The sequence below is a fragment of the Camelus ferus genome, chromosome 12 (assembly GCF_009834535.1).
Source record: "Camelus ferus isolate YT-003-E chromosome 12, BCGSAC_Cfer_1.0, whole genome shotgun sequence".
NCBI classification, from domain to species: domain Eukaryota; kingdom Metazoa; phylum Chordata; class Mammalia; order Artiodactyla; family Camelidae; genus Camelus; species Camelus ferus.
In genome coordinates this window covers 18,475,640-18,502,991 of record NC_045707.1, presented here as the reverse complement: position 1 = coordinate 18,502,991, position 27,352 = coordinate 18,475,640, and the positions used below count along the sequence as shown (strand labels likewise).

The 27,352-nt window shown below is 53.3% G+C and overlaps 3 protein-coding genes and 1 long non-coding RNA gene across 13 annotated transcripts in view; 1 reads left to right on the top strand and 3 right to left on the bottom strand.

Annotated features, from left to right (window-relative positions):
- HOXC4 (homeobox C4) overlaps positions 1 to 27,352 on the bottom strand; it is a 60,231-nt gene that overhangs the window by 24,042 nt on the left and 8,837 nt on the right. The window contains exon 1 of one of the 3 annotated variants that reach the window (XM_032493023.1): positions 13,738 to 14,288. The exons of 1 other annotated variant lie outside the window; for it this stretch is intronic. The gene's annotated coding sequence lies outside the window, so the exon portion shown is untranslated. Of the gene's footprint in view, positions 1 to 13,737; positions 14,289 to 27,352 lie in introns of those variants that run through there. One more of the 3 variants, XM_032493022.1, reaches the window with a different exon arrangement.
- HOXC6 (homeobox C6) lies at positions 520 to 14,294 on the bottom strand. Of its 3 annotated transcripts, none has more exons than XM_006182414.3 (3): positions 13,738 to 14,294; positions 2,409 to 2,754; positions 520 to 1,688 (listed from the first exon to the last, which is right to left on the bottom strand). In XM_006182414.3, the coding sequence occupies exons 2-3, from the start codon at positions 2,560 to 2,562 to the stop codon at positions 1,381 to 1,383; spliced, it is 462 nt and encodes a 153-aa protein (XP_006182476.1). In that variant the 5' UTR covers positions 2,563 to 2,754; positions 13,738 to 14,294; the 3' UTR covers positions 520 to 1,380. The 3 variants fall into 3 exon arrangements, with proteins under 3 accessions (XP_006182476.1, XP_006182475.1, XP_014412859.1); XM_014557373.2 differs by lacking the exon at positions 13,738 to 14,294 and adding an exon at positions 11,698 to 12,500 and having other exon boundaries at positions 669 to 1,688; XM_006182413.3 differs by lacking the exon at positions 13,738 to 14,294 and having other exon boundaries at positions 526 to 1,688; positions 2,409 to 6,883.
- Positions 12,528 to 25,839, top strand: LOC116667601. 6 transcript variants are annotated; one of them, XR_004324508.1, is made up of 7 exons: positions 12,528 to 12,884; positions 13,149 to 13,244; positions 13,364 to 13,429; positions 14,785 to 14,971; positions 24,450 to 24,531; positions 24,623 to 24,721; positions 25,124 to 25,839. It is a non-coding gene; the product is annotated as an uncharacterized LOC116667601 (long non-coding RNA). The 6 variants fall into 6 exon arrangements; XR_004324507.1 differs by having other exon boundaries at positions 12,866 to 13,244; XR_004324506.1 differs by lacking the exons at positions 12,528 to 12,884; positions 13,149 to 13,244 and having other exon boundaries at positions 13,299 to 13,429.
- On the bottom strand, positions 18,197 to 21,755 carry HOXC8 (homeobox C8). Its single transcript, XM_006182416.2, has 2 exons — positions 21,285 to 21,755; positions 18,197 to 19,909 (listed from the first exon to the last, which is right to left on the bottom strand). The coding sequence occupies exons 1-2, from the start codon at positions 21,718 to 21,720 to the stop codon at positions 19,617 to 19,619; spliced, it is 729 nt and encodes a 242-aa protein (XP_006182478.1). The 5' UTR covers positions 21,721 to 21,755; the 3' UTR covers positions 18,197 to 19,616.

Here is a 27,352-nt window from a genome sequence, read left to right as displayed (position 1 = left end):
TCCTCTTTCCCCTCGCTCTCCGCCTCCGCCACGTTTCGCAAGAGTCGGCCTGGCGCGGGCCGGGGGCTGCCCCGCTCGCTCCAGTGCCTCCCTCATCACTCCGGGGAGTGGGCGGGGGTGACCCGAAGCCTGGATGATGCGTCCTTTCTGGCCTTTGGGGGCTCGGGGTTCAGAAGCCGCCGAGGACCCCAGACTACCAAAGACAGGAAGAAAGGCCTGTGTGGCGCTGGAGGCCAATCCGACCAACCCGGGCTCCCCCTCTACCCGCAACGAAACCCCATGCGGCCTTTTTTGCGGGGTGAGTGCGTTGCTCTGCGTGGGGAGCCCAGAGAGGCCTCCCAGCCCCCCCCAGCGTGATCACTGGGAGAACCGGGAGGCAGGGCTCCGAGCCCAGGCCAGGCCAGGCGCGTGCAGGGGGCTGGGGGCTCACAGGCGGCGGGCAGACGCGGGAGCGCTCGGAGCCTGCTCCAACTTTCACCCCGAGGCCGGCGGGCGAGCGAAGTAACAGAAACCCCGATATAAACATTTAAAAATAATATCAGTTTTATTAAATATTCGAGAACGGATCCAGAGGTCGGATTTATACAGGAGGGTAACACGAGGGGATTTTTTTAATTTATTTTTTTCTCCTACTGGCTAAACAAACGTCATTCACTTTTTTTCCTCTCTTTTTGTAATTTTCCCTCTTTTTTTTTTTTTCTTTTTAAGGTGGGATTGGAACACGGACGGTGCTAAACATAAATATAAATACAGAGACCACAAATACAGCTAAAAATATTCACACAGAAACGGTCACAGTTTGTAATATGCCATAATGACCCCCAGGATTCTTTAAATACAATTCGCCTGGGCTGGGCATTTGCTGGGGCAGAGGGGCCGGGCGGGGGCTGCGGGGAGGCCCTGGGGGTTGCTGTGGGGCCACGACGCGCCCTCCTTGGGCCTCCCGCCCTCCCCGGCGGCCAGGCCGGGCCCTGAGGCCCCGGAGCGGAGGCCCCCGGGCCCCGGGAGCCGGCTCTCTGCGCGGGGGCGGGGGTGGGGGGCGCCGAAGGGGTGGGAGGCCAAGTCCTCGTTTGGAGGAAGATCTGTGGAGTCTGAAGCGAGGTTCTGGGGAGAGCCCCAAGGCCTGGGCGGGGGAAGGGGCCTGCAGACAAGCCGAGAACGAGCTAGCGGGAGCGAGGAGGAGGAGGCGCCTGGTGAAAGAGTTTGTGCGGTGAGGGAGGGGGGTCCAAAGTTGACTTTTCAGGTCCATATTTGACGCCCTAATTTTGTCTCGGGGAGTCCAAACACATCAATTGTGCCAGTGATAAATACAGAGTGTGTGATTAGGAGGGAGCTGGGGGGAGCGAGGGAGCAGGAGAGGGGTGGCAGGGACAGTCCTGGTCACTCTTTCTGCTTCTCCTCTTCTGTCTCTTCCCGCTTTTCCTCTTTTCCGCCCAGGCTGTCAGCCGCTGCCCCTCCACCGCCCCCTGAGAGCGTGGACGTGAGATTAGACTCTTTTTTCCACTTCATCCGGCGGTTCTGGAACCAGATTTTGATCTGTCGCTCGGTCAGGCACAGCGCGTTGGCGATCTCGATGCGCCGGCGCCGCGTTAGGTAGCGGTTGAAGTGAAATTCCTTCTCCAGTTCCAGGGTCTGGTACCGCGAGTAGATCTGGCGACCGCGCCTCCGGTCCGCTCCATAGCCGACCCCTAGAGATCCGGGCACAAAACACACTAAAAACAATCAGCAAGGCATCCTCCGCAGACGATTTAGCCTAGCACAGCCCTGACCCTCCTAACTTGGCCAGCAACTCACAGGCCGCCTCAGGCTCCAGACTTCTCCCCTCTGTCCTGTCCCCACCCCCACTGGGGGTACAGCCAGGATCCCAACTTCATTCAGTCCCCCCCCCCCCATAGGTTGGTAGGTGTGTCCCAAAGAGAGGTGTGTAGGGGGGTGGCAGAACCAGGCAGAAAGCTGTAAGTATAATAGCTGATTTTTGAAAAGCCCCAAACACTGGGGATGAGGGCCCCATTTCTTAACGACTGGCTCCCCCATCTCCCCAAGCACCCTAGCTCCTTGGAAACTTCTCCCCACTTCTCTGTCCCCTCCTCTCCCCCTCCTTCTCCTCAGCCTGACTGACTTTGGGGGGCTCCCCACCCCCTCCCCTCATCCCCTGCCCTGTTCCTGCCCCCTCAGCTCGCCTTGGAGCCCTCCAATCTGTCAGGGGCCGAGGGGGCCAGGCCCCTGCGAGCAAGCGGGAGGCGAGCAGAGGGGGCAGAAGAGGGGGCCCTGTCTCGGCGTCGGCGAGGAGACGAGCGTGATTGTTTTTATGGGGCCATAAAAAACTCTCTCCGCCCGTTCTTCTAGGGAAGCCGGTCATAAAGCCAGTTCAGTTTATTTAATTTATATCTCGGAGCTGTAAAACTCACCACTGTGCGAATTCATTCTCTGCATCCAGGGGTAAATCTGGATACTGGCTTTCTGGTCCTGGGGCGCAGTCCTGCCCTGCTCAGAACTAAAATCCTGAGCGATTGAGGTCTGTGTGTTATGTCCTAAGGTGTTTTGTCTGCAGTTTGAGAGCATGTCTTTCTCCTGGTAAAAGGAATTAGATCCATAGTCATACGGCCCCCGGCTGGAACTGAACACGACATTCTCCTGTGGCGAATAAAAGGGAGTCGAGTAGATCCGGTTCTGGGCAACGGCCGCTCCATAGGTCGAGAAATGCCTCACTGGATCATAGGCGGTGGAATTGAGGGCGACGTTGGGGAGGACGTCCTGGCCCCCGGCGAGGTGGCAGGATAAGGAAGGGTTAGTGAAGTAGGAATTCATCCCTTTGCCTTTACCTGGTCGGGCTATGATTTCTTTAATATTTATTTCTGTCTCCAGTTTGTACTCGGAACTAGATGGTTATAGGGACGGCTCCAATCCAGGACAGACAAAATGACAAAGTCAGCTGACCCCCTTCCAGCCAATCGCAAGCCAGATGTCAAGAAGGGGGAAAAAAATCGCTTCTGCTTCTGTTGATTCCCTAGTTGAGACTAAGTGTGTGCTTTGAAAGTAAGACTTGGATTTCTTTAAAATATATATGAAAGGTAACTGATTTGAAGGTGAAGGAAGGGTGAATGTTCGTGAGCAGGGCCTTGGGGCCCAGAAAAAGAGAGCTGCACTCCCAGCAAATCTCTCAGCCCCAGTTAACTTTGCTGTGCTGTGACCAGAGCCAGGGCTGGAGAAATCCCTGTATGTTCAATCTGATTTCATCTTTTATATATGCTCCCTTCTAAAATTACATCCTGATTCCCCCATGGGAGGAGGAGCTCCCTCTCAGCTCAGGGGGATCCCCAGAAATCCTACAGGAAATCCTGGTTTGACACTTCATGGTGTGAGTCCCCATCACTAAACCAGTATATCTTTTTCCAAATAATTTTTTAAAAATCAAAAGTAGAAAGAAGTTGCATAAAACAGGATGCTCAGAGGAAGGAGAGTGTGTCTGAGAGTCTGGGGTGTAGGGGGCAAGTGGGGAGCTACTAAGTCTTACAAGGGAAGGGCGAGACTTCAGGGTGCAGTGGCGAAGGTGAGGTGTGCAAAGGAGCTGCTGCTTCTTCCTCCTAGCCCCCCTCCACCTCCTCCTCAGGACCCTCTTTTTGGGGAAACTCCTGCAGCATTTTTGCCTAAAAGGGAAAATTTATTGGAAAAAAATACAATAGGCAAGGAAGAGAAAGAAGTAAAAGGTGGGAGAGAGAGGAAAAGGAAGGAAGAAGGAAAGAAGAAAACTCTGAGTGTCTTTCTAGACACATCAACTCCTGTTTATGTTGGTGAGAATTTATGATTTGGAGCCAGCCAGGGCCGGTTGGGGTAATTCACTAGGATCCAGCCAGAAAAAGAAGGCTGATGGGGCTCTGATGGACAGTGAGCATGTTGCAGGCTCAAGCCCCCACCCAGGTCAGAAGCCCCTGCCCCCTCAGACTCTGCCCTGCCAAGGGAGGTGTTCCTGGACCTGAGCTCTGGGGCTTGGAGATTCTAGCCTAGTTTTCCTGGGGAGCTCTCACCCAAGGGCCAGCCACACCTGATGGGGTCCGGGCCTCTCAGCAGCCCCTACTCTTATTTTCTTCCCACCTTGGGGCTGAGAAAAAGGAAGAGAAGGTTAGGGAAAGGCAGCTGAGTCCGAGGCTTCTGAGGGAGCCGCAATGGGCGAACAGAAACAGCGGAAGGTGTGCAGATGGGCTTTTTTCCCCTGATTAATCCAAACTTAATTTGATATCGTAACATAGGCTGAAAATACTTTGAGTTGACAAAGAGTGGGGTGGTCGGACAAGCAAAGGGAGCAGTGGAAGCTCATATTTTCCCCTCACCATTTTGGGGGGGGGGGGACTGGCTATAACAAGAACCCGGATGTCGCCAGATTTTATGATCTTTTCCTTCTGTGTAACAAAGCGGAGTAATCAATGGGTAGCAATAAAGCCATAAACGGGACTACGCTGGGAAAAAACTCGTTTATTCATCTTCTGTAACGTTAAGGCTTCCCTGGAGTGTCGCTAGGGGGGAAAAATAAAGTTTCGAACCCAAAAGCAGACAGTGTGTAGGAGCTGATGGAGACATGTTAGTTAATGCATGAACCTCGTTATGGGATTGAAGAGTCTTCCTGTGAAACAGTTGGTGTTAGCTTTTCAAAATGCAGCCCTAATCCTTCAGAGAGGAGGGAAATTGTTGGTATTTAGAAAGGCAGAGGAAAAACGCCCTGTAATTATAAAGGTTCCCCCTCTTGGACCATACTTTCCTCTCCCCAAGGAGACAGTGAAAGTCTAGAGAAGGATTCTTGAAATTAAGAAAGAAATTCTGAGATGAGTTGTCTCATTTTGGGGTGACATGGCAGGTACACAGACACCAGCACCAGCTTGAGCTGCTTTTCGCTCTAGAATCCAGCTGTCTTCGAATTCATGACATGCCTGGACAGAGGTTTCCAACAGCTGGCTGGGGCTCCAGGCCCCCTGGAGGGCAAGAGGGAGAGAGAACTGGGGAGGGAGTGGAGACCCAGGGGGATGAGCTAAGGGACTAGCCAGTGCACCCCTGGACACAAGTAGCTGCTCTCAGAGTTTCCAGCCTCAATTCTGCCCTAGGGGTAGCTGTGCAACACACAGGACAGGCCAGAAGAGAGAGTAAATACCCTCCCTCCTCATCACCCCCCCCCCATTTCAGAGAGAGATTGCTGGAGGGATAAATCATGTCAGTGATATTTCCTTCAAGATATTAAATTGTTGCAATGTTCAACAAATTGAATGATGGAAGATAGGATGTCTTAATGAGGTTTCGCTTTCAATGAGTGTTGATTTTCCATGTATTTTTAAATCTCTTTTATGGGTGGGTAAGGGAAGGAAGGATCTTGGAAGCAAGAAAGGGCTTCTGGGGAAGCATGTGTTGCAGCTTCCCAACCAGGATGCCTGGGTTTCCTTGAGCCCCTCCTAAACCAGGTCTGGAGGTGAAAGGGGCCCCAAAGTTGGAAAGAGTCTCCTTTGGGGCCTAAAGGCGGTGGGCGCGGGGGTGGGCGACCTGAGGAGCAGAATGTAAGTCTCAGCCCCGGAAAGTTAAGTGTTTTATTACGTCCCTAAACAGAGGGCAGAGACTGAAAGGTCTCGCCGATTTATAATGAACAGGAACCAGCTGCTGGGGGAAAAAGGCAGAAATGCTGGAAGGGGGAGAGAAGGGGAAGCAGAAATACAAATAAATTCCCCCACTGCTTAAAGACTTTTGGCAAAATTAATTTCCAGCACAGTCTCCCTCCATCACCTTCCGTTCCTGAGGAAAGAAGCCACCTTCTTTCAGTTAGATCTTTAATTATGCAGCAGAAATTTGCTAGAAGGATTCGCTCCAAGGGGGGAGAGCAGGTCAGATGAGCCGGATCTTCCCTCCATTGGATTTTATTTTCCTTTTTTCATTTCATGTTAATTTCTTTCTTTCTTTTTATTTCTTTTCTTTTTTTTTCTTTTTTTTTCTTTTTTTTTTTTTTTTTTTTTTGCAAAAGAACGAGTGTCTATGGGAGAAGAGCTGGGACTTGGATTTTTCTAAATATATTTATATTTTCCTGTTAAATTTGTCTGAAAACAATTATGGAAACTCATCAGCAGAAGCAAGAACAGATGTTTTATTAAAACTGCAGTTGAGCTCTGTAAATATGCACAAGTCCTGGGAAGGAGGGGGGAGAACTTGTTCTTTGTTTCTATAAAACAAGCCTAGAGAAATCAGAGGGTTCAGAGAAACCCCCCCACCCCCATCAGGCCCACAGGTCTGTGAGTTGCTCTGCCCCTTCGGCCTCCTCGGGAATCAAGCATTCCGAAGGGGTTTGGCGGCAAGAACGGATTTTCGCTTTCGGAGCTGGAATTAGTGGATTCGAAAACAGAATTCAAAAAACACAGAAAAGGAATAAAGGGAGAAAGTTGCCGGTCACCGTTCCACTCCTCCCCATCCAAAACACATGCTTTTCATGAGCACTAATTATAGGAGAGGAACATACTGCAGTCGCCCTGGGCCTGAGAAGGGGGCAGTCACTGGCCTGGAGTCCCCAAAGTTAAGGGTTGCATTGGAGGCTGGCCACTTGAAGGTTTCCCAGGGCGAGTGAAGGGCTCCTACTCCAGCCTTGCTCCGCTCCAGGCCAGGTTTGGGGGCCTGTGTAGCTCTGAACCCGGGAGAGGGTGGCTGGGACTGGACCCTGGCCTGGGAGGGGTTCATGGGCAGGCCTCACCTTGCCTGCATTTGCTTTCAACTCTGCTCTGGGAAATATATTATTTTCTTGGCGAAGGGTATCTAAAGTGACAGTGGGGGTGAGATCTGGAATTTTTATTTGGGGACAGTCTTCTCCAGAGGTCCTGCTTAGTTTGTGTTCTGCCAGTCTTCTCTCTCTCCCCAGATCCCCCAACTCTGCGCGGATGTCTGATTCACCAAGCCTCAAACACAGATACACTCCATTCCTGGCTGCCGGCGCCACCAACTACAGCTCGGCGCCTCCGGAGGCTGCTCAGGAACACGGACACTGGAGCCGCAGGACTCAGCGTTCGGCCTGAGCGCCTGGCTGCCTGGAAGCCACTGCAGCTGCCCAACCTACCCCCTCAATCCTCGATTTCCAGAGCCAGAGAGGAGCCCTTGACCCACCGGCCCCTTTTGTGCCACTGGGCGAGGGCTGAAATCCCTCTTGCAGTGAAAGCTGAGTTTCAATAATTGTTCATCTCACCTCACAATTGCACTGTTTGGTTAAGGCTTTGCTGTTCTGGAGTGACTGCTCAGTTGGCTCGACTGGCTTATGATTGGACTTTTTTTATTTAAAAATTTAAAAAATAAATCCTACTCCAAATGTCTACTGTTTTGTGTATGAGCTCCTTTGATCTCCACAGAATCCAGAGTAAAAGGATTGCAAAGAGAGTCTCCTAGTCCACCAGAGAACCTGACCACAGGGAACTGGATCTGCCTGGGGACACCAAAGCATAGCTCACCCAAGGAACCCCCAGCTGCTCACAGATACGGTGAGGAAGTTGTCTGAGCCCACACCCCCTATAGACGCATTGCATTCCGAAAAAGAAGGCTCTTTCTCCTTTCAAAGTTCAGGCATGGAGATACTTGGAGAAAAGTGAAATTTGACACACCCAACCTGGAAATGGATCCCATTTGGGGGTGCTGATATTCTGGGGACGGGGCCCAGTCTGGCCAGCTGAATGGAGTTGGGGGTCAGCAGGGAGGCGGGGAGGAGGAAAAGGCCAGATGGGGCATGTCAAGCTCCTGAGAACTGCCCTAAACACCTCAGAGGCCTGGGCTGGTGACTCCTCTTTTGAGCTGAGAGGTAGTGAGGCTGCCCAAGCTGCTTTTGCTTTATTTGCAATTAAACAGAGAAGAAAGGTACATGGAGGGGCTCTGCTAACTCATGTCATATTTTCTCCTCTCCCTCTCTTTCCAGATTTCTGCCTGACCTTTCTTTACCACCACTCCACTTAATGCTGCTACCATCAGCTGACACAGACTCCCGTACCACACCAGCATTTGGCTTCTCAACTCACTTCTCTGGCTGAGGGTTAAAAAGTAAAACAGATCTTAAGCATCTCTGTCCCATCACACTCAGCCCTGAACCCCTTGCGGCTCCCTCTGGAAGAAATCATTTCTGGCTTTTGGGGCCTGGACCCCCAGCCTCTCACCTCTATCCCAAGCAGCTGAATATCAGCTCTGGAGAGGGCAGACAGAGAGCCTTAGGACACAGTATCTAGTCCCCATTGGGAATGGGGAGGGAACTCAGACCCTGAGTGACATTTTAGGGAGGCAAAGCAAGTAGCCCTGCTTGGCCCAAGAGAAAATGAAAATCCAGAATATTCAGAATATTTTTGGTCCCCAGAATGAGGTTAAAGGATTCCCCAAGTTCCTGTCTTCTCTTACATCCCTCCACACCTAGCACTGCTTGGACCCACTTTGGAGGTTTATGAGAACTGTAAAACCCAAGAACACAGCATTTATGACGTCACAGTGAGTTGTCATGAGGAAATTACAAATGTCATAAAAGTTATATACAGCACGAGTTTGGTGTGTGGGTGCCTTGCCTCCCCTCACTATTTCCCCCCATTCCCCTTTTTCTTCCTCTGGTCTAAGTTCTTCCACTTGAAAATAAAATGTTATTATGTTCTGGAACAATAAGCCAACAATGAAACATCATCCTCATTTCCCTGTAAATAATTTTATCCTTTATTGTTTGCAGATCTGAAAGAATCATTTAATCTGCGCTGGCGAAAAGAGGGAGAGAGATTGGGAGGGGGAATTAATTTCAGAAAGGAGAATATTACTTACTTTGATGATACTCTTTTAGATTTGATAGCCAGGAGCAAAATTAGAGGCGATCAGCGGCCTCTCTGACTCTACACCTGGCGGGATTGGAGATTTATAGGATCTTTAGTGAAGGGGCAATTTAATTTTGTAGGATTTGCTTAAATTCACTGCTATTTTGGGGGGCTGAGGAGAAGGGAGAGTGAGAGGAGAGTGCCATTCTTTATCTAGCTTTATGAATCCACCCACATTATCCTGATTTAAAACCCAACAACCTGTGTCTCAGGGAAAGCCTCCTGCAGAAAGGAGTGGGGTGAGGGGGACTCAACTTTTTCAATGAATGTGGCCCCCTTAACCAAGCAGTTGCCAGGGGGAGGGAAGAAAAGCCAGAGGCAAGGGGAAGGCTGCTCTGTCTCTCCACCACCGGGAGGTTTATGGTGTCCCCATAATTCCCCCACCCTATAAACAGCTGCCCTATTTTAGGACGATTTCTGCTTCCTCCCCTCGGAAAGAGAGAGTAAGGGAGGAGGTAATGGCGGGAGCAGGGTGCCGGAAAGGGGAGGGAGTTCAGGATAGTGCTGCACTTTGTTCTTCTGGGTGAGTTTGCTGGTTTGGCGGGTTTCTGACGCAGGGTGGCAGCAGACAAAACAAGTAAACAACTCACAGACACAATAAACAGGGGCAACTGCAGCGACGTGGCAGAGGCCGTGGGCCGGGTGAGGGGCACACTTTGTGGGTAATGTCACCCCAGCACCCGGGGGGTGGCCGAAGCCCAAAAGCCCGAGGCCACCTTCAGTGCGCGGCAGAGAGAAGGTGGGAGAAAGCTGCTCACCTCGGCACCCGCAGCAAGTCTAGACAGGAGATTCTTGCAAGGAACCTGATTGCCTAGGGAGTGGAGGAAAACCCCGCCAGCTCCTCTCCTGTCCTTACTTTCTTTCACTGGGGTTTTCACAGACATTGATACCCACCCTGCTCTGTCTTTCCGTGGTCCCAGAGCGAAAAAGGCTAGGAATTCCCAGCCCCAGCCCACACTCAGTGCTCGAGGCCCACAGGCGGCCAGAACCAGCTTCTTCTCTGGCACTTCCCCATCAGCCGTCTTCCCGGCTTATGTAAAGGAGAGGATTAAAATGAAGTCCCACCAGTAACCAGATCTGGGCATTTGGGGGAACTTAGAGAACCCCTAATCTGCCCCACAGATGACACAGGCAAAGCTGGGGCCCGGTGAGAGCCGGGCAAACAGGGGCGGGAGATATATGGTCACCGCACTCCTACCGGTTCTAGCTCTCCTTCTCCACCGGCCTGTCCAGACACCCTGACCGGCAGCCACCCCAGACCACTGCCCAGAGGCCACCTTATTAACCACTCCAGTCTCCTGCACCACCTCAGCAAGGCTTCAAGCCCCAGGGCCCAGCAACTGCTCAGAACTGCTCACAGGCCTACCTCCTCCACGAAAGAGCCCCACAGTACGCACTGTCAACACAACTGCATTCCCCTGGTTAAACAGTCCTGAATTGGGGAAGTTTTCAAGGAGGTGTGGAGAGAAAGCAGAAGGGAGTCAGTCTTTCCCCAGCCTGGCTACTTGGACAGCTACTTGGACAGCAAAGGCAATCAGGTCTGAGAAAGCTTTTGTGGCATCCCTTGGTGACTGAATCCCGCATACTCCGATTCCAGCACACACACATTTTCAGCAGAGCATGCACAGCGGGCACCCAGTGCCTCCTTGAGCACACACCCATCTAGTGAGGGCTAACAAAATTTCTCACGCACATAAAATGGTGTTTGAGCGAATATAGGCATGGCAATATACAATTAACCACCGAGGAAATATGAGTCTGTATATATATTCACGCGTAAGTCTGCGCCGGTACATTTGAGCCTGTATATAATAAATGTATAAAGCTATCAAGCCTGGTTTTGGAACACAACAGCCAACCCAACAAGACTGCCTTCTCCAAACAAGGCCGTATTCTTCGTGGGGATCACAACTGTCAGACCAGGGAGAGAAAGGGTTTGCTTTGCCCATTTCTCCTTAGCTAAGAGCTGGCTCATGAAATACAGCCCATGGCAAGACTGACAAAGCCCCATAAGGGGCAGGCCTGTGGTCCCCAAAGAGTGGGCTCAGAAGGGAGTGCTGGGCACCCTGGGATCCAGGGAGTGTCCTCAGATCCTGACCCACAGATTCAGGGCTTCTGCCCATCTTTAGTCCTGGGTGTGCAGAGTCCTTGAGCCTGATTTCTATTCTCAGCCGCCCTGGCTAATATTAGATAATCACAGCAGTGCTCTCCTGCTCTAAGGACCTCGTCTACAGGGAATTTGGTCTACAAGGAGGCTGAGGGTTACCACTGGTGGCCCCTTTTTTGCTTCTGTTTGAGCAGCAGCAAGGGAGAGAGAGAAGGGAAGGAAAATCGAAAGTAAGGAGGGAAGGGGCTGGTATTTGGGGCTGGGTTTTTCCCCTGGCCAGACTAGAAAATGGAAAATCAGGGCCAGTCACCACTGCAATGCTTTCTCTGCATCCCTCTGTCTCATGAGGAAGATTCTAGGGGTGAAACGAGTGGGGGCCTGCGAGACTCTAGCCAGGAAGGGACAGAAAATCAATTCATTAAAATATTATATAAGGACATTTCAGGATGATGCTTTTCAACCAGACAACCAGGAACCCTAGTACTGAAATCTCACCAACCACAATAGGTTAGATCCTGGTAGTCCCAGAGAAACACCCCAGCCTTGCCCAGGCCCACCCCTCCAAAGGGAGGGGGCCCCTCTAGTATTCCAGGTGAATCCCCACTGGCCTCAGTGGCCTTTTCCGGAAACTGTTGTCTTCCTTGCACGAACAAAGGAGACTTATGCCGCCCCCCTCCCCAAGTCAGTGGGGCCATCTGCAGGGGCGGGGGCAGACAAAATACAGGCGAAAGAGAGAAACAGAGGCCTCACCGATCCGCGATTCCCATAGTACGCCAGGAGAAAGGCTCCCATTTTCAGGCCTCCGGGGCTCCTCCACTGGCCCACTGTACTCCCCTTGCCCTTTGCAGGGCGCAGGGACTCGGGGTCTCGGCCGCTGCGGCCTGGCTCCCCGGGGCGTCAGCCCCTGGGCCCGGCCAGAGCGGCGGGAGAGCGCGCCGCAGCCGGAGCAGGCGGCAGGCTGGGCCCATTTGGGGAGAGCCAAGCGCTTTTCTCGATCGTAAACAAGGAACGCGAAATTAGCCCCTCGGCAGACGCCTCTGCCGACACACACAAGTCCTATTGGGGGGGGGAGGGGGAGAGAAAATGCCATTTCTTCCCCAGGGAGAATACCTCAGAGGCCTTTATGTCGGCTGCGAAAGGGGAATTTTGGGGGGGCAGGAGAGGAAGGGAAGGGGATTATGGGGGGAGGGGAGGGAAGATTCACCCTCAACTCCAGCCCAAGGGGTTTGATTTGAATGCAATCGAACTATATTTTTAAGAATTTGATAAAAGTAGGCTATTCCCCCCGCACCCCCTAGGCGACCGGTGGGGGTTTAAACAGGAAATCAGGGAGCGATCCCCTCCCCCACTCGGGTTTGGAGAAGCCAAGTCGCGCCGTTGGGAGAGGATGCGGGGGGTGCTCTTGGCCTGGATTGAAGGTGAGTCTGGCCCCCAGACTCTCGGACCTCTCCAGGAATGTGCGCCCCTCCCCTCTTCTGGGGTGTGTCTGCCTGGGTGTGTAAGCAATTCTGTGTGCATCGCCTTTTATAAACAGAAGCTCACATATATATAGGGGCCGCCTCGGACCCAGGCCAGGGAGCAGGGCGGGGTCATATATCAAGCTGCAACACATTCAGGGCCACGTACATTTGGAAGAAATTAAGCCACTGTGTTATGAAACCATATGTGTTGGGTTAAGACTATACAACACGCCATTAGCACCAATTATTAGGAAGATCCCGAGCGCCCAGGACCCTCTGGGCCGCCCAATTCTGACGTCCCTATCCCTTAAACCGGCCGCGCCTTAAGTCCTCACTGCCTCCGCTCACCCAGGAGGCCCCGCCAGTGAGGCCTGGGCCTATCCCCACCCAGCCTGGGGCCTCCCCAATTCCCACCTCCGCTCCAGACAGGGCAGATCCCAGACCAGAGCAGCCAGGCGAGGCGGGAGAAGCAGCCCAGTGGGTACCCTGGGTGGGGTGGCCGCGGTTGGGGGTGGAAGGCGACGCGCAGGAAGAGAGAGAAGGCAGATTGGCCCCCTTTTTCCAAGCACAAGATGGCTTTTGAGTACCGAGTCCCCCACCCCCACTCATCCACCCGCAGCGCAGGGCACCTCCCATCTTTCCATCCGCTCGAGTAGGGGTGGGAGCAGGGGGTGGGCGGACGCTCTCCCCTCCGCTGACGCGCACCAGCCACCAGCCTCCCCCCTAATTGCCAATTAACAGGCCCCGCCGCCCGCCTAGCTGCGCGCTCTTCCTGCTCCGCGGCTCGGCCCTGGGCCAGCACTGCGCATGTGTGAGCTCTAGCGGTCGCGCTCTCCGGTAGGGAGGAGGCTGCGGAGCAGGGAGGGGGCGCTGGAAAGTTTGTTTGGGGGTTGGGGGGCTGACTTTGCTCTGGGGGCAATGGTTACAACCTACAAGTTCTCTCTCCTGCCCTGAAGTCTGAGCTCCCGGGCCACCTCTGTCCCAGTCCCATTAGCCAAGAGGCCGCAGATCCATTATAACAGGTAAGGACATACATGGTCGGCGCACTACTGGCCTTGAGCCCCACTGGCGCAGTCCTCTGGCCCCCCGACCCCCAACTTCAGCACACAGTGACATAGGAACAACACACTTCCCCCACTACTATATTCTAGTTTAACCTAGTTTCTGCTATCCTCCCCCCATTTTCCTCCCCATAATTGCCCACGCGCCCACCCTCTCGCCAGCCCCCTCTCCTCTCTAACCAAGACAAGCCGCTGCTGTCCTTATCTTGAAACCGCCACCCAGCTACGGACCATTAGTTACATATTTGAACCAATAAGGAAACACTTACCGGGCGCTGCTGTCACTCTCCCTCTCCCTCTCTCTCTGCCTCTCTCTCTCCCACTGTCTTTCTTGTCTTCCCTCATTCTGTGCCGCTGCCGAGCCTGTCTCAGCTCCACATACATTTATGTACTTTATAGAAATTTAAAAATAAAAAAAATAGTCCCAATATTCAAAAAGCCAAATAAAATTAAGGAGAGTTGCGAGAAGGGGGCAGGAGGGAGAGCCTGGGAGAGGGGAGGGGCGGAGGCATATGCAGCTCCCTGTCTCAACTCCTGCTCCCGCATTCCTCCTGCCCCTTGGGGGGCTAGAGGGTCGAGAAGGGAGAGAGGGGTGCCCTCTACTCCTGCCGCTCCCCCATCCCCCCTCCCTAGGTGCTCCCAGCTTCCGGCAATTCCATCTGGGAGGAAAAAATTAAATGAGGGGAGAAAATAATTATTAATCAGATTAATAAAAAAAAATACTCGTAATGAAGGGAGCGCCCAGCGCAGGTTTCCCTGGCAATGGTTAGGCTCTTACAGGGAGGACTGTTCTGCGGAGCGCTCCGAACGGACAAACCACAATAAAAAGTTCACGTTCATGGATGGAATCCACATGACTTCTTGTGGCCAATCCAACTTGTGAGTCGATCGTAAACTTTTATTACTCAGCTGTAAATTTTCTGCAAACAACCGGGAATGCGATGCATTTGTGTAGCGTGTGCAAATGGGCGCCGCGGTCGCCATGTTTACCCAATTCTCTTGGAGAGGGAGCATCCCCCGACCCCCCACCCCACCCCCACCCACCGCCCACTCCCCACGGGCGGGCTGCTCCTGGTCAGCTCCGAAAGGGCAAAAGGGGGACACGAGAGGAGAGAAGGAAAGATTCGGGCACGGAGTCGGCTGCCTCCCTTTGCCATGCAGAATTTTTACATATTTTCCTTAATAAATGGTGTATTAAGGTTTAACCTGGGGAAACCAAAGCTTTGCAAAGGTTTATGACAATTGGGGCAGTGACGGCCAGCAGCGTGAGGGGACTGAGAAGGGATGCGCTCCCTACCGCTACCATTTTTTTCTAGGAAGAGAACGGCATTCTTCCCAAGGGGTGTCCCGTCCTGGCAGTCCCCAACTCCAGCCCAGATGGAAATGGGAGGGGCAGGCCGCTGGAAGCTGGAAGCGTCATCGCCAAGCCTGACCTGGCCGTGGTCTGAAGAGCAGAGAGGGTTTAGACCTGCCCTGGGCAGTCCTGCAGAGACCGCAGGAGGGGTGAGAATGGGGGCCAACCTCCAGAACCCCCAAAGCTCGCCTCATCCCCAGGTTCCTTTCTCAGAGAAAATGACATCCCCCCAGACCATCCCTAGTGTCAGGTCTCCTCAATTCCTAGGTTCAGATGGCAGCTTACTTCTAATCATTTTAGAATTAAAAATCAAATTAAGACCCAAGATCTTGGTTCCCACTTCTTTTTCTTTGGGTGCAAGGTGGTGGGAAGCTTTTCTGTCTTGTCAGGTGGCCCACACCCGCCTGCCTTTTTCAGAAAAATTCCAATGTCCGGGCAGCTGGGACACACCTTGGAAGCCCTGAAGAAAGAACCTATTCTTCTCTAAGTTGCACCTTCCATGCTAAACTCTGAGGCGCTACCCACCCCCACCTTTCTCCAGACCCCTAATTTTGACAATGAGCCCAGTGTGGGGAGCCCAGAATAAATTCGCCCATAGAGATTATTTGCCAGCCAGTCATAACCCAGCCACTCTCCCCACCAGCTGGAGATTTGAAGGCCCAAAGGCTCTTCCCTTGGTCCTGAATCAAGCTGGCATGGGGACTTCCATGGCTGGGTGCCCCACCCCAACCAACAGGGGGTCCCTCATGCCCTCCCCAAACTTCCTTCACGGTAAGAGAAGCAGTTCCCTCAGCCGGATGTAGGGACCTCGTTTCTTTTACAAACCCACCCATAAATTTTATAACAGGTAGTTAAAAATTACGACAAGGAAGCTCTGGCCCAGCTTTTCACAATGGGTCGAGGGGAGAATGGGACAGCGCTGCGGGCAGTTCACCGGAAATTTTACTTCTAGTCTGTGGCACAACCTGTCCTGAGTTCGCTCTAAGTGGGGCGGGGTAACTCTCCAGCCGGCTCGCAGCTACAGGGCATCTCATTTAGGAAAGATGAGGCTGAGGAGGCCAGTCCATTCTCCCACCCCAGGGTCCCCCAAGGAGCCCTTTAGGGCACTCACTACCTCCCTCACCCCCCGAGATCCCCCGCAGGCCCCCAACTCCGTTGCCTCTGCAGTAAAGTGGGGAGGGAGAGAAAATGCCGAGAATTAAAAAAAAAAAATTTCAGAGAAACGAATTTGCCCCCCAACTTAATAGCTGCATTATCCCGTCTCTACGGTTGAGATTAGAATAATAAATTCAGGGCGAAATGAGCGAGATGCTTTAACTCAGCATTTTGAAAGATACTATTTTTCACAAATCACAAATAGCTTTCGGAAGCCACTTTGATTGGCTAATAAAAAAGTAAAGAATAGGAGAAAGTCCTATCTGCTGCAGTCGAATGGTCCCCATTCCGGTAATGGGACGGCGGGAGCATTTGGGAGGACGCGTTTCTAAAGAGAGCGCATCCCGCTCGCAATTAAGTTCCCCCATAAAATGGGTTTTGCCTCCTTTTCTCTCCAAACGAGAAAAGAGAGGCGGTGGGCACCGGGGTGGGGGGGCGGATGCTGCAAGAGGGGGTGGCTGGAGCTCTCTTGGTCTGGCCCACCCGAGGCTTAGCATCTCAAGCGTTGCCGGGCGCCAGACGCACCCCGCCCTCCGACGCCGGGCTTGGGGCCACGGGCATGGCTGAGCAGGGCCAGGGATGAATGGGACATTTGGCATGGGGAAAATTCGGCGAGGTCCTTCGAAGCCAGTTAGTGCACGGTCAACCCATTCGGCTACTGAGCCAGCGATTTTTATTAGTAGCAATCATAATTCCACATTTAAAAATGAAACGGCCCTCGGCCGCTGAGTCTGGACGCCCATGGGAAGGCCTGCGGTCGGAGCGAAATGCTCTCTTTTCGGGTCTCCCCAGCGGGTAGCCGGTGTTTACCGCAGCAAAGGGGTTACCTGGCTGGCCCCGCGGCTGGCAGCAGGGACCCCAGGTTCCGAAAGACTTCCCCCAGAGCTGCTCAAATCTGTTCCCGGCTGCCCGCCGCCTGCGCTTCCAATCCGCAGCCTCTCTCGGGCTGCAGGAGTCCCCCGTTAACGACGCCTGATCCAATCCTGTATTCAGGACCACTTTGCGTGGGAGCCAGGGACCCAGACGCGGGTGAAATTACACAAAACAAGGGTCTGTCTGGGCCTAAGTCTGGGGAAATCATTGGCCAGGGGAGAGAGAGAGAGATCTGGTCTCAAAAATATTTCACTCTTTGGGGATCTGGTTTTTAAGACCAGATCACATCCCCTCCTCTTTCCCCCCTCTCGACTGAATCAGACGACTTGTATCTTTGGAATTTGGGATTATTTGCCAGAATCTTACAGGCATAAACAGATTTCTCTGACTAGGACCCTCCAGGGAGGAATGAGAGACCCCTTGCCCCCAGAATCCCTTAGCCTTTGACCGTTTATTTTGGAGAATGAGGAATTCAGTGAAGATTGTCCTTACCCTGCTGTGGCTGGGGTGGGGAACTGTCCACTCAGCAGGTCCACCCTGCCCCAGGCCAATGACCCAAATTATGAGGGCAGGGCAGGAACTGCCAAGGTGAAACTGGGAGTGGGCTTGAAACAGCCAGAACAGAGGCTGGAGTGGGTGCAAGCGGGCTGGGTGACAGTGATGGCTCTGGGCTGGCCAAATTTGAATTCCAGAATGTGGGCCCAGGCTGTTTGGTGTACCAGCTCACTCACCTTCCCCTTCTTTGCCCTCCCCCAAGCTTAAGCTCCCTCATCCCCGACTGGAAGAAATCTTCCAGCCAAGCCCTCCAGGCTGCCTGGAGCCTCACCTTGTTTCCACCCTGTTCATGTTGTAGTGCTGGGTGCTGTGTACCAAGGGTTGGCCCTGGGGGTGTGTGGAGATCAGAAGGAACCCCATTGCCTCAACCTCATCCTCAGCCCCAGACCCTGGAAGAAAAAGGCCTAGTTGCGAAAAGGGCCTGGGAGAAGATTTGGGGTCTGGGCCCAGCCCAGGGCCAGGATGAAGACAGTGGATCAGTGGAGGGAAGATGCTATCTTCCCACTGGGATCCTGGCATTCAGAAACCCATTTGTTTGGAGCCAAGGTTCTCCCAAGAGCATACCGGTCTTCTTCCCATCCTCTCCACCTCCCCACTTCCACCTGCCCTCCCAGCCCAGCCTGCTCTCTCAACTCCTCTGCTCCTCTCCACATGAGTTCCCTCTAACCAAAGTCAGATCAGTGGAGGAGACCTTCACCAGAGTGTTGCAAAAGGATGAGGAGGGGACAGGTGTTAGAGAATGGGCAGGAGGAGAATTGGGGAAAAAGCAAGTCAGCCATTCCAGCCTCAAATATTTTTTCTCTTTTTTTTAATTATGACTCACGTATACAATACAAAGTACTTGGACCAGAAACAGGGCTGCCGAGACACAAAATCTACATTCATAGCTGGACATAAAGACAAATGACCAAAATTATTATTATAGATATATTTTTAACATTTTTTTTCTTTCGAGCACATTGCATAAACAGAGAATTCAAGACAGAGTTAACTATACATTCAGTGCAATTTAGTTCTACTCTACTGGGGTTAGAAGCACAATAAAAGCGCACAGGACCGGCGGGCTAGGCAGTCTCAGTTGTTGGGTTTTTCTTAGTGAAATAAGCAGCAACAAACGACAACAAAACCGCATTACAAATACTCTCAAAGCAGGATTTCTCTCTATAGGTAGTGATAAAATATGTTGGAAGTTTCTTTCTTCTTTTTTTTTCATTTTAATTTTTTCTCTTTTTTTCTCCTGTATCAGGATTTTTAAAAATTTCTCTCTTTTTTTGTGTTTTTAAGATTATTGCAGGTTCCCTTTAGGTAGTATGTTAAAGATTTATTATCAGTATTATTATTACTATCATCATTATTATTTTCATGATTATGGTGGTTTCTGAGCGCTAACACTGATGCAGCTCAGAGGAATGTGGGCCCAACAACAGAAATCAGACAGCGAAGTGGGGGAAGGCATGGGCCCGAGTGACCATGGGATGGCTAGGTAGGATCTTAGCGGTGACTACAGGCTTCTATCTACCCTGTGGAAAGGGAGGGGGGAGGGGGAGACCCCCATCTCCTTCAGGTTTCCACCAGGTTCCTAGAGAAAGTCAAGGGGGTCTGTCTAAGCAGGGAGCCCCAGGGAAGGAGAGAGGATATTCCTTGCTATCATTTGAAAAATGTCTTTAAACATCTTCCCTTTCCTTTCCTTCCTTCCTTCACTTTTTCTTTCCTTTGAAAATAAAAAAGTAAATCTAATACACTAATCCTAGCATGAAAACAAAGCCACGAGTCTTCTTCCACATTTTGAGGGGGGCTCCCCTCTAAAATAACTATCAGAGAAGTAGGGAGGTGGGAGTGTGGCAAGAAGGGGCTGGGAGAAGGGGCAAAGAGGCCAGGTCTCTCTCAGACCTTAAAATCCAGGCAGGACTTGGAAGGGTGGGGGGAGGGACAAGTGTGTGTGTTGGGGCAAAGACTGAGACAGAGACTCGGAACTTTTCGTAGTGTCTCCATCTCCCCCCTCCAGCCCCCAGACAAATAAAGATCGAGGGAAGTCCAAAGGTAATAAAACCAGAGCTGCAAGTATCTGACAGGTAGTTAGAGTTGTGAGTGTCATTCTATTCTCTATAAAAGCAAATGACAGTCGTAAACTTCTCAATTTATCCGCTACCATAAAACGAAACTTCAAGGGAGTTGCTAAGGGCGAGGGGGGGGGGTGTCTCTCTTTTTTGCTCAGTCCTTGTTTTCTTCCTTTTCCTCCTCTTCTTTCTCCTCTTCCTCGTTTCCTTCTTCCTCCACCTTCTCCTCATCTCGGGCTCCCGGCAGTTTATCCTTGTTATTCTCCTTTTTCCACTTCATCCTTCGGTTCTGGAACCAGATCTTCACTTGTCTCTCAGTCAGTCCCAGGGCGTGAGAGACTTCAATCCGGCGCTTTCGTGTCAAATAAGGATTAAAGAGAAACTCCTTTTCTAGTTCCAAGGTCTGATACCGGCTGTAAGTTTGCCTTCCGCTGCGCCGCCCCGGAGCTGGACAGAACAGAACCCCAGTCTGGTTATGTACGGGTGGGGGCTGAGCTTTCCTCTGTCAGTCTTCCTCCCCTGAAGTACCCCCTCTGGTCTCCCCAGTTTCCCTCCCTCCCGCAGAAAAGGCTAGAGCAAAAAGCAGGCAAGGGCAGGAAAGTTTGAGGGTTTGTTTTGGCTTGGCTTCACTTGGGGAGGTAGGATGAGGGTAGGGGCAGGGACTGGGGTCTGCCTGGAAACTGGGGGCTGGCAGGGGCCAGGGTAGCACTGCAGAGTACCTCCCCCCAGGCCTGAAGTCCCAGGAAACTGGCTCTTGCAGCTTTGTTTACAAGTGCAGAGGGGCATTGGGTGAGCAGGGCTGGGGACAGAGTCTGTTTCCAAAAGGAAGGCAAAAGGGTGGGGGTGAAGAAGAGGGTCTCTGCTCACTGCCCCTCCTCGGACCTCTCTACCTAATGCTTTGCCAGGAAGAAAAATAATTGATCTCCTAGAATGTATCAGTGCTTGGCCTGATTGCTAACTGGAGACCAGCAAATAAATCACGGGCCATCCCCGCTGGAACTTGTCACTTTCTTGCTTCCCCTTTTACTTCGAAATTGGGTTATGAGGGGCCACCCTTGGAGGGGCTCATGACCTGAGCTGCCCTGAGGGTCTCAGGGGGAAGACCCCACAAGCCTTTGATTGCGGGCAGCTTGGCAAGGGTTCTCTGGACCTCAGAGCCCTCTAATCTGCATGGCCTCCCTCCTTTCCTGCCTCTTTTTTCTCCTCTCTTCTCTCCAACTGAAGGAAGTAAAGCAAAGTTGGGGTAGTGGCCCTAAGTCTAGTTCTCTGAGAGGAGGCGGTGGGTACCCCAGAGAGCCAGAGCACCTGTCCTTGGGGGTCCCGCCACCCTCTGGCCCAGCAAGGGGAAGGAAGCAGGGGTCTCCTTTGGCCCCAAGACAGCCTGGCCACTGCCCTGGACTGAGGCTCTCTGCCTTATGGAGAAACTGGCTTTCTCCAAAGGCTGATAACCTCAGAGTCCTCGGGCCCTTCCCAGCCACCTCCCCAACTTTGACTAGAGATAGTGAGAGGGAGAGATAGAGAGAGACAGAGACAGACAGACAGGCTGACTGACAGAGGTGGAGAAACGATTTTTTTAACCCTTTGCACCCAGACACCACCTTTCCCCCACCTTCACCCCAATCCCCCAAATCTCCCAGGCAAGCCCCGTGCCCCACCCCCAGCGCAACCTCCCAACCTCCAGAAACCCACTCAGGCCCGGGGGTGGGGCTGGAGAGATCCCCAAGCCAGGAGGGAAAGCGAGGGCAGACAAAAAGGAGGCAAGGGAGGGGGGGAAGACCCCGGAGCGCGGGAGACCAAGGGGGAAAGAGAAAAGGCTTCTCACCGTGGGGTCTCATCCATGGAAACATGAGGCTGGGAGACGAGTTTTGATTTAAGTGGCCTTGTCCTTCGCTACTGTTAGTGTTGGCGGAGGATTTACAGTCGGGATATTGCACCACGCTCGCCTCTTGCTGAGCCCCATAAAGGGACTGTCTGGGGAGCGCCTCGTAGCCATAGAATTTGGAGGCGTCTCCGTGGCAGCTCAGCGAGCACGGGTTCTGCTGGTAGCCCGAGTTGGAGATGCCCGAGGTGCCGTGGTGGAAGAAGTCTTGGACGTGGTGCGAGGCGTGCTGGAAGCCGGGCGCCGAGCCGCCGGGCCCGTACACCAGCGCATGGCTCCGGCCCACGCTCTGCGGGAAGCGGCAGTCGTAATAGGCCGGCTCCAGGGACTCGCCGCCTTTGTACTTGGAGAACAGGGGGTTGACGAAGTAGGAGCTCATGCTGGGCACATGAAAACCCGCCGCCCCCTCCCCTCTGGCTCCCGACTCCCCCGCCCGGGACCCCCGAAACTGCCCTCCCCCCGGGAGCGAACCCCAGGCCGGCCGGCTTCCCGGGGCGGCGGGCCGGGCTGGGCAGGTGGGGGGCGCCTGGGTGCCGGCGGCCGGCGGGGCGGCGCAGCTCCCGGGCTGGGCGCGGGCGGCGGCGGGCGAGCGGGCGGCGGCGGTGGCGGCGGCTCTCTTCACTGTCGGTAGGTAGAGCTCGCGCTCTCGCACTTAGCTCTTTCCTTTAACAGCCCAGGCGAATTCCTCAGACTCCCGGCGGTGGCGGCGCTTACACGCGATTCGCGTTCATCAATCCACGACATGAAGACAGGCGAGAGAGTGAGAGAGAGAGAGAGAGAGAGAGAGAGAGAGAGAGGGAGAGAGAGAGGGAGAAGGAAGGAAGGAAGGGATGGAGGGCGGGGGGGGGGTGGGGGTTGAGGGGTTCAGGGCTGGGGGGGACCTGGAACAAGGGGAGGGGAGGAAGGGGGAGGGATGGGGGTGTGGTATATGTGTGTGTTGGGGGGGGGGTGAGCCAACCCCAGCTAATGGCTAGGGCCAGCTTTTCCAAGGTGCGCATTCAGATTTGAAGGTGCCTCTCCCCCCTTCTCGTTTCCTTCCTCTTAGAGAAAGAGAGATACCTGAGCCAACAGGTCAACTCAGGTTACCTCAACAGGTATAAGACCCCCGAGGTGGTTGAAGGCCAACAAGAGAGAGCAGGTCCCCTAACCCCCAAAGGTGGGCTCCCCAGGGGGTCCTTAAGGCTGGGGACTCTGAGGAGGAACAAGCACATGATATGCCCCAAACACTTCACGCATCAGAGCCCTCTATGTCTCTTGCCCCTCCCCAGGGTTGAAAGCTACCCTTTCTTTCCTAGATCCTTGAGAATCTCTTGCCTGCCTGCTGTGGGTAATGGAGAGGGCAGGGGGCACCCCATATACCCAGTTAGGGCTGCACTGCCCCTTCAGACACCAGCTCCTGTCTGAGGCAGGAAGCCCAAGCCATGTCACGAGCTTGCCTGGAGGCTCTGAGAGCAAAGCTGCTTGTGGAGACAGAGAAGGAGAGGGCAGCTGGTGGGTCCCTGGCTTCTGGCTGGCCTGATCCAGGAGCTTTCTTCTCAGGAGACTACTTGCATCTGGGTTGGGGGAGAATAGAGCAGGCCTCTTCCTTGTCCCCACATACCCTAACCCCATAGGAAATGCCAGTTCGGGGACTATAGTGTCCCACTGGCTTCACTGCACCCCCCACTTCCCCAGGCAGGCTGCCCAGGCCAGGATGTGGATGGGAACCGTCAACAGACACTCTTTAAATATTTACCCACACTTCTCTGGGCTTTTTTACCCCATCCCCAAGGCTGGGTAAATTCAAGTTAATTCTAATGGATAAAAGAACCTTATTCCATCAGCACCTTTCTCTGGCCATAAATGTCTACAGTTATGTGGACTTAACACAGAGAGAAAAGGGAGAAAGTCAGAGAGCTGTGGCCATGTGTGCTGTGTGCAGATGAATGAAGAAGATGAATAAGAATGATTTTTCTGGTTCTCCTCCTCCACAGTGTGTGAGGTTGTTACACACAGGCAACACGGGGACACACTCGGGATACACACGTACTGTATGTGCTACCTTTCACCCCCCAAAACATCAAATGCATGCTCACTAAACTATCGTGCATGCCAGGAAGTACCCCTGTCACCTCACAGACACTGTGCACACACGTGCACATCTATGCACATATGAAAACAAGACCTGATAAACATACACACACATTTAGCTCTTTGCATCATGAAAACAAAAATGTGCTACCTCTTTTCTTTCCACATCCTGGGGTTTCAGGGTTGGACGCGGAAAGGAAGCAGTTAGAAAACCAGATCTTTTTCTTCCCTATCCAGAGCCCAGCTCTGGGGATGGAGGAAGAAATGAAAGTGCTGGGAGGATGGTGTAGAGAGAATGAGACCCTCCCTCTCTCTATTAACTAAATATTGCTGGGGAAATAGCCACTCTCAGCCAAATTCCCACTGGAGAGTCACTGGTGCTGCCAGCCAGAGAAGGCTTGTAGGATCCCCTGAATTTGGGAAGAACCCACCTCAATCTGAGTTAGGGACCTACCAGACTCTGCGACACCCAGTACTCTGGCCCTGGAGCAGCAGGAGGGGAGGGTCAGCGGAGGGCTGTGCCAGGGCTGCAGTCCTCCCCAGGGTCCAGGACAGTGGAAGGCATGACACAGTTCTCCTCCACTACCAGAGCATGCTCCCGACTTGGCTCCAGCCCTGCCTTCTCTGAGCCTGTTCTGCGGGTACTAAGCAGAAGGAGAGACAGACTCTGGGCTCCCAGCATCTAGGTCACTGGGGACTGTCATAAATGCTTTCCCTTCCCCTCCTGGAAAAAGGAGGCTGGGCAGGAGGGATCCACTCTGGGGCCTGCGCCTTATCTTTTAGGGGGTGGGGGGTATCTCGACATTTTATGGTCCAGCGAAAACCCTGCCACAGAGCTATTCTTCTGGGCCTTTGTGTCTTGGAATGCGACTGTCCCGAGTGTGCCACCAGCACCGCCTGCTCTGAGAGCCCCTCAGTCCCGAAACCCCTGGTTGGACTTGGTTTTCCCTTTGGGGGTGGTGTCCCTCGCCTTCTCTTTCTTTCGTTCACTTGATTGTTTTTTCTTTTACACGTTTCTTGTTGATTTCGCTCCCGGAGCCTGGAAATAAAGGAACCGCAAGAAGCCATCCTTGCTGGGACGTCTCTGTCCCTCGCCCCGAGGCCTGCACCGCCCTCCTAGGTACCACGGATTTATGTTCGTTTGTCCGGGTCATTCTGCCTTTTCGTGTTAATTACGCGCTGCCTGCTTCATGCTTATCTCCTCCGCAAAGCGATTATTTTCGACGCCCGCCCTCCTGAGCCTCCCGAGTCTGCTGCCAGAGCGAGGGCCCATCTCCCGCCGCCACTCGCGATTTATTTACACCTCGCAGGTGAGACGATTGATTTGCTCAGAGCCAGAGGGGCCGGGCTGGGCCGGGGTGCGGGGCCTTCTCGTCGCTGCTCCTCGGGGTCGGGCCTCAAATGTCAGCGCGGCCAGGCCGGCCGGGGGCACCGCCGCCGCCTCTAACGTTGAGCAACAGCGCCACCTCGCGTCCACTTGCTCCAATGCAGTCCGGCCGGGAAAAGGCCAACAGCTAGAGCAAGCAGGTCCCCAGGCTTGGCCCAAAGGTGGGAAGTGGGAAGAAGGAATTTCCAAATGGGTGCGCGCGCGAGGGGTCCCCAGAAGGGATTTTCCCCCGGACCAATGTTCTTTTGTTTTCTAAATTCTCGAAATAAACCTCGTCAAAGATTTCACACTATTTTCTTTTTGTCACCTCCCTTCCCTTATTAAGAGACACTGCAAAGGAACTGCCACGATTTCCCCCGCATTCAGGCGCATTTCTGGCCTCGCAACACCTCCGCGCACGCAGATGCACGCCCCGAAGCTCCCGCGACCGCCTGCCCGCGGGGCGTACCCTAAACTCCTCGCTCCTCTTACCCTGCTGCCGGCTCCGCACTGCCTATTCCGCCGCCGCCTGCAGGACTTTGGGGTGGGACTCTGACTTCTCCCGGCTGTTTGCCCCCTGGTTTGTAGCCCATCCCTCTCTCTCACGCGCGCTCTCTCCACCTCTCCCTCCCAGCCAGTGAGGTCCTGTTCTCCGTGGGCCATAGACAAAACATTCCTATAATCCGATTTCAAAGGAAAGAGTGTCCACCTTATTTAAACCATAAAACAATTAAGCCCAGACGTCTAGCCAGCTCCGCGCTGCTGTTTTGTTCGGCCCCATTCAGAATCCAGCACAGGGAGACAAACAGCGCCATAAAAGTGGCATTTCGGGGCCGCGGAAATGTACCTATCCTCTGCCTTCCCAAGTGGAACATCCTTTAGGGTTTTGTGATTCTGACAAAGGAGCAGAGGAGAGATGGGAGGGGAAGATTAGGGCAGGGGAGCGTTTCCTAGCCCCTTTCCCCCCCAACCCCAGCGTTCGTTTCTTTCCCCAGATGTGTGCTGTGTTGTTGTGGTTTGAATTCACAAATTGCAAAAAATAAAAATCGAATCCAATCCTGACCTGCAGGCTGTAGTCTGAGCTGGTACTGAACAGTGGTCTGGGCCGGGTGGGCCTGCTCTGGATCCCACGCTCTGGTCAGGGCCCTCCTTCCTGCCCTGAGTAAGGCCGGCTCCAGCGGCTGCAGGAAGCAGGCCGCGCTGACGGACGGACGAGGGGAGGCGACAGGGCCTTGGAGCAGGGGCGGGGTGGAGGCCCGGAAACGCCGCTGAGCTCGGGCTGGGAGAGAAGCCTGAGACCCGGCGGTCAGGACGGGACAGAGGGAGACGGGTGTCCCTTCCTCCTCCCCGTGTGGAACCGAGGCCAGGCTCCCATAGCAGCAACATGGCCAAGGGGAGGAGTGAGGAGGCGAGAAAAGAGAGAAAACTACAGGCAAAGCATCTTTCAAAAGGACCAAGAAAACAATCGCTTCTGGAATTGGGGAGGTCTCTTAAGCGGGAAAGAGGAGAGGCTGCTTCAGCGACTGGGAAAACCAAGCCCTGTTTGCGACCTTTGATTGTCCCCCCTCAAAATATTATCCAAACAAAATGCTCACCCCTTCCTACCTTCCTCCAGCCCCCAGAATTGGAGTATTTAATAGAAAGAGGGAGTAGGAGATTCAAATGATGGGGAAGGGGCTGGTCCCTGCAAGTGCCTCACCAATCCTGTAAGGTGATGCGATCGGGGGAGATGCACAGGGACTGGGCTCCCCAATTATTTTCTTTTACTGTGCCATTCCCTGAGTACTCAGAGCAACACCCTGCACCCTCACCAGAATGGGCAGCCTGAGATATTAAAGGGCTATATTTCAAGCAGTCTGAATTTAATAGTTTCCAGATTGGGGGATTTCCGAGAAAGGGGGCGCCGGGCCGAGGCATACCCGGCAGCTTAAGTCTGCTTCTGATTAGCAGATGAAAACTGCCGGTTCTGGGGAAGGCGCTCTGGGGTGCTGTGCAGCTGACCAGCCCCATCGGGCGGTTACATACATATCCCCACATCCCTGCGCCAGGGGTCCCACAGCCACCAGGGAACACTTCACTCCTGGCTAATCCCTGACCAGCTTCCTTGGGTCCTATCTGCACCATCCCCCCAGAAATACTGCCACTCAGCCTAACCCTGTCACCCCTAGATCAACATTCAAATTAAACACCAGAGAGACAGAGAGATGGAGATTGACTAGAAAAGAGAGAACTAGGAGATGGGGAAGAGAGAGGAGCTGAGAACACATTGAGAAGTAGAAACAATCTAATTCTGATTGCATTGGTTTTCTCCTCCCTCCCTCCTATCCTTCCTTCCTTCCTCCCTTCCCCTTCCCTCCCTTCCTTCTTTCTTTTCTTCCTTTCTTCTTCCCTTCCCCTTCCCTCCCATTCTTTCTCCCTTCCTTCCTCTTCCCTTCCTTCCTTCCCCCTCCCTTCCTTCTTTCCTGCCTTCCTTCCTTCCTTTTTTTGGTGCCCTCTCTACTTTCTCTCTCCCTCTCTGCATCCTACTTCTTCTAGTCTCAATGCAATCCCCAGTGCCTGTCCCACTCCCTGAGGC

Coding starts and splice junctions, on each gene's coding strand:
- HOXC6 (XM_006182413.3), bottom strand. CDS start 2,808: ATGAATTCCTACTTCACTAACCCTTCCTTATCCTGCCACCTCGCCGGG. Junction 1,689..2,408: donor GAGAATGAATTCGCACAGTG/GTGAGTTTTACA, acceptor CCGGATCTCTAG/GGGTCGGCTATGGAGCGGAC.
- HOXC8 (XM_006182416.2), bottom strand. CDS start 21,720: ATGAGCTCCTACTTCGTCAACCCCCTGTTCTCCAAGTACAAAGGCGGC. Junction 19,910..21,284: donor TCCATGGATGAGACCCCACG/GTGAGAAGCCTT, acceptor TGTTCTGTCCAG/CTCCGGGGCGGCGCAGCGGA.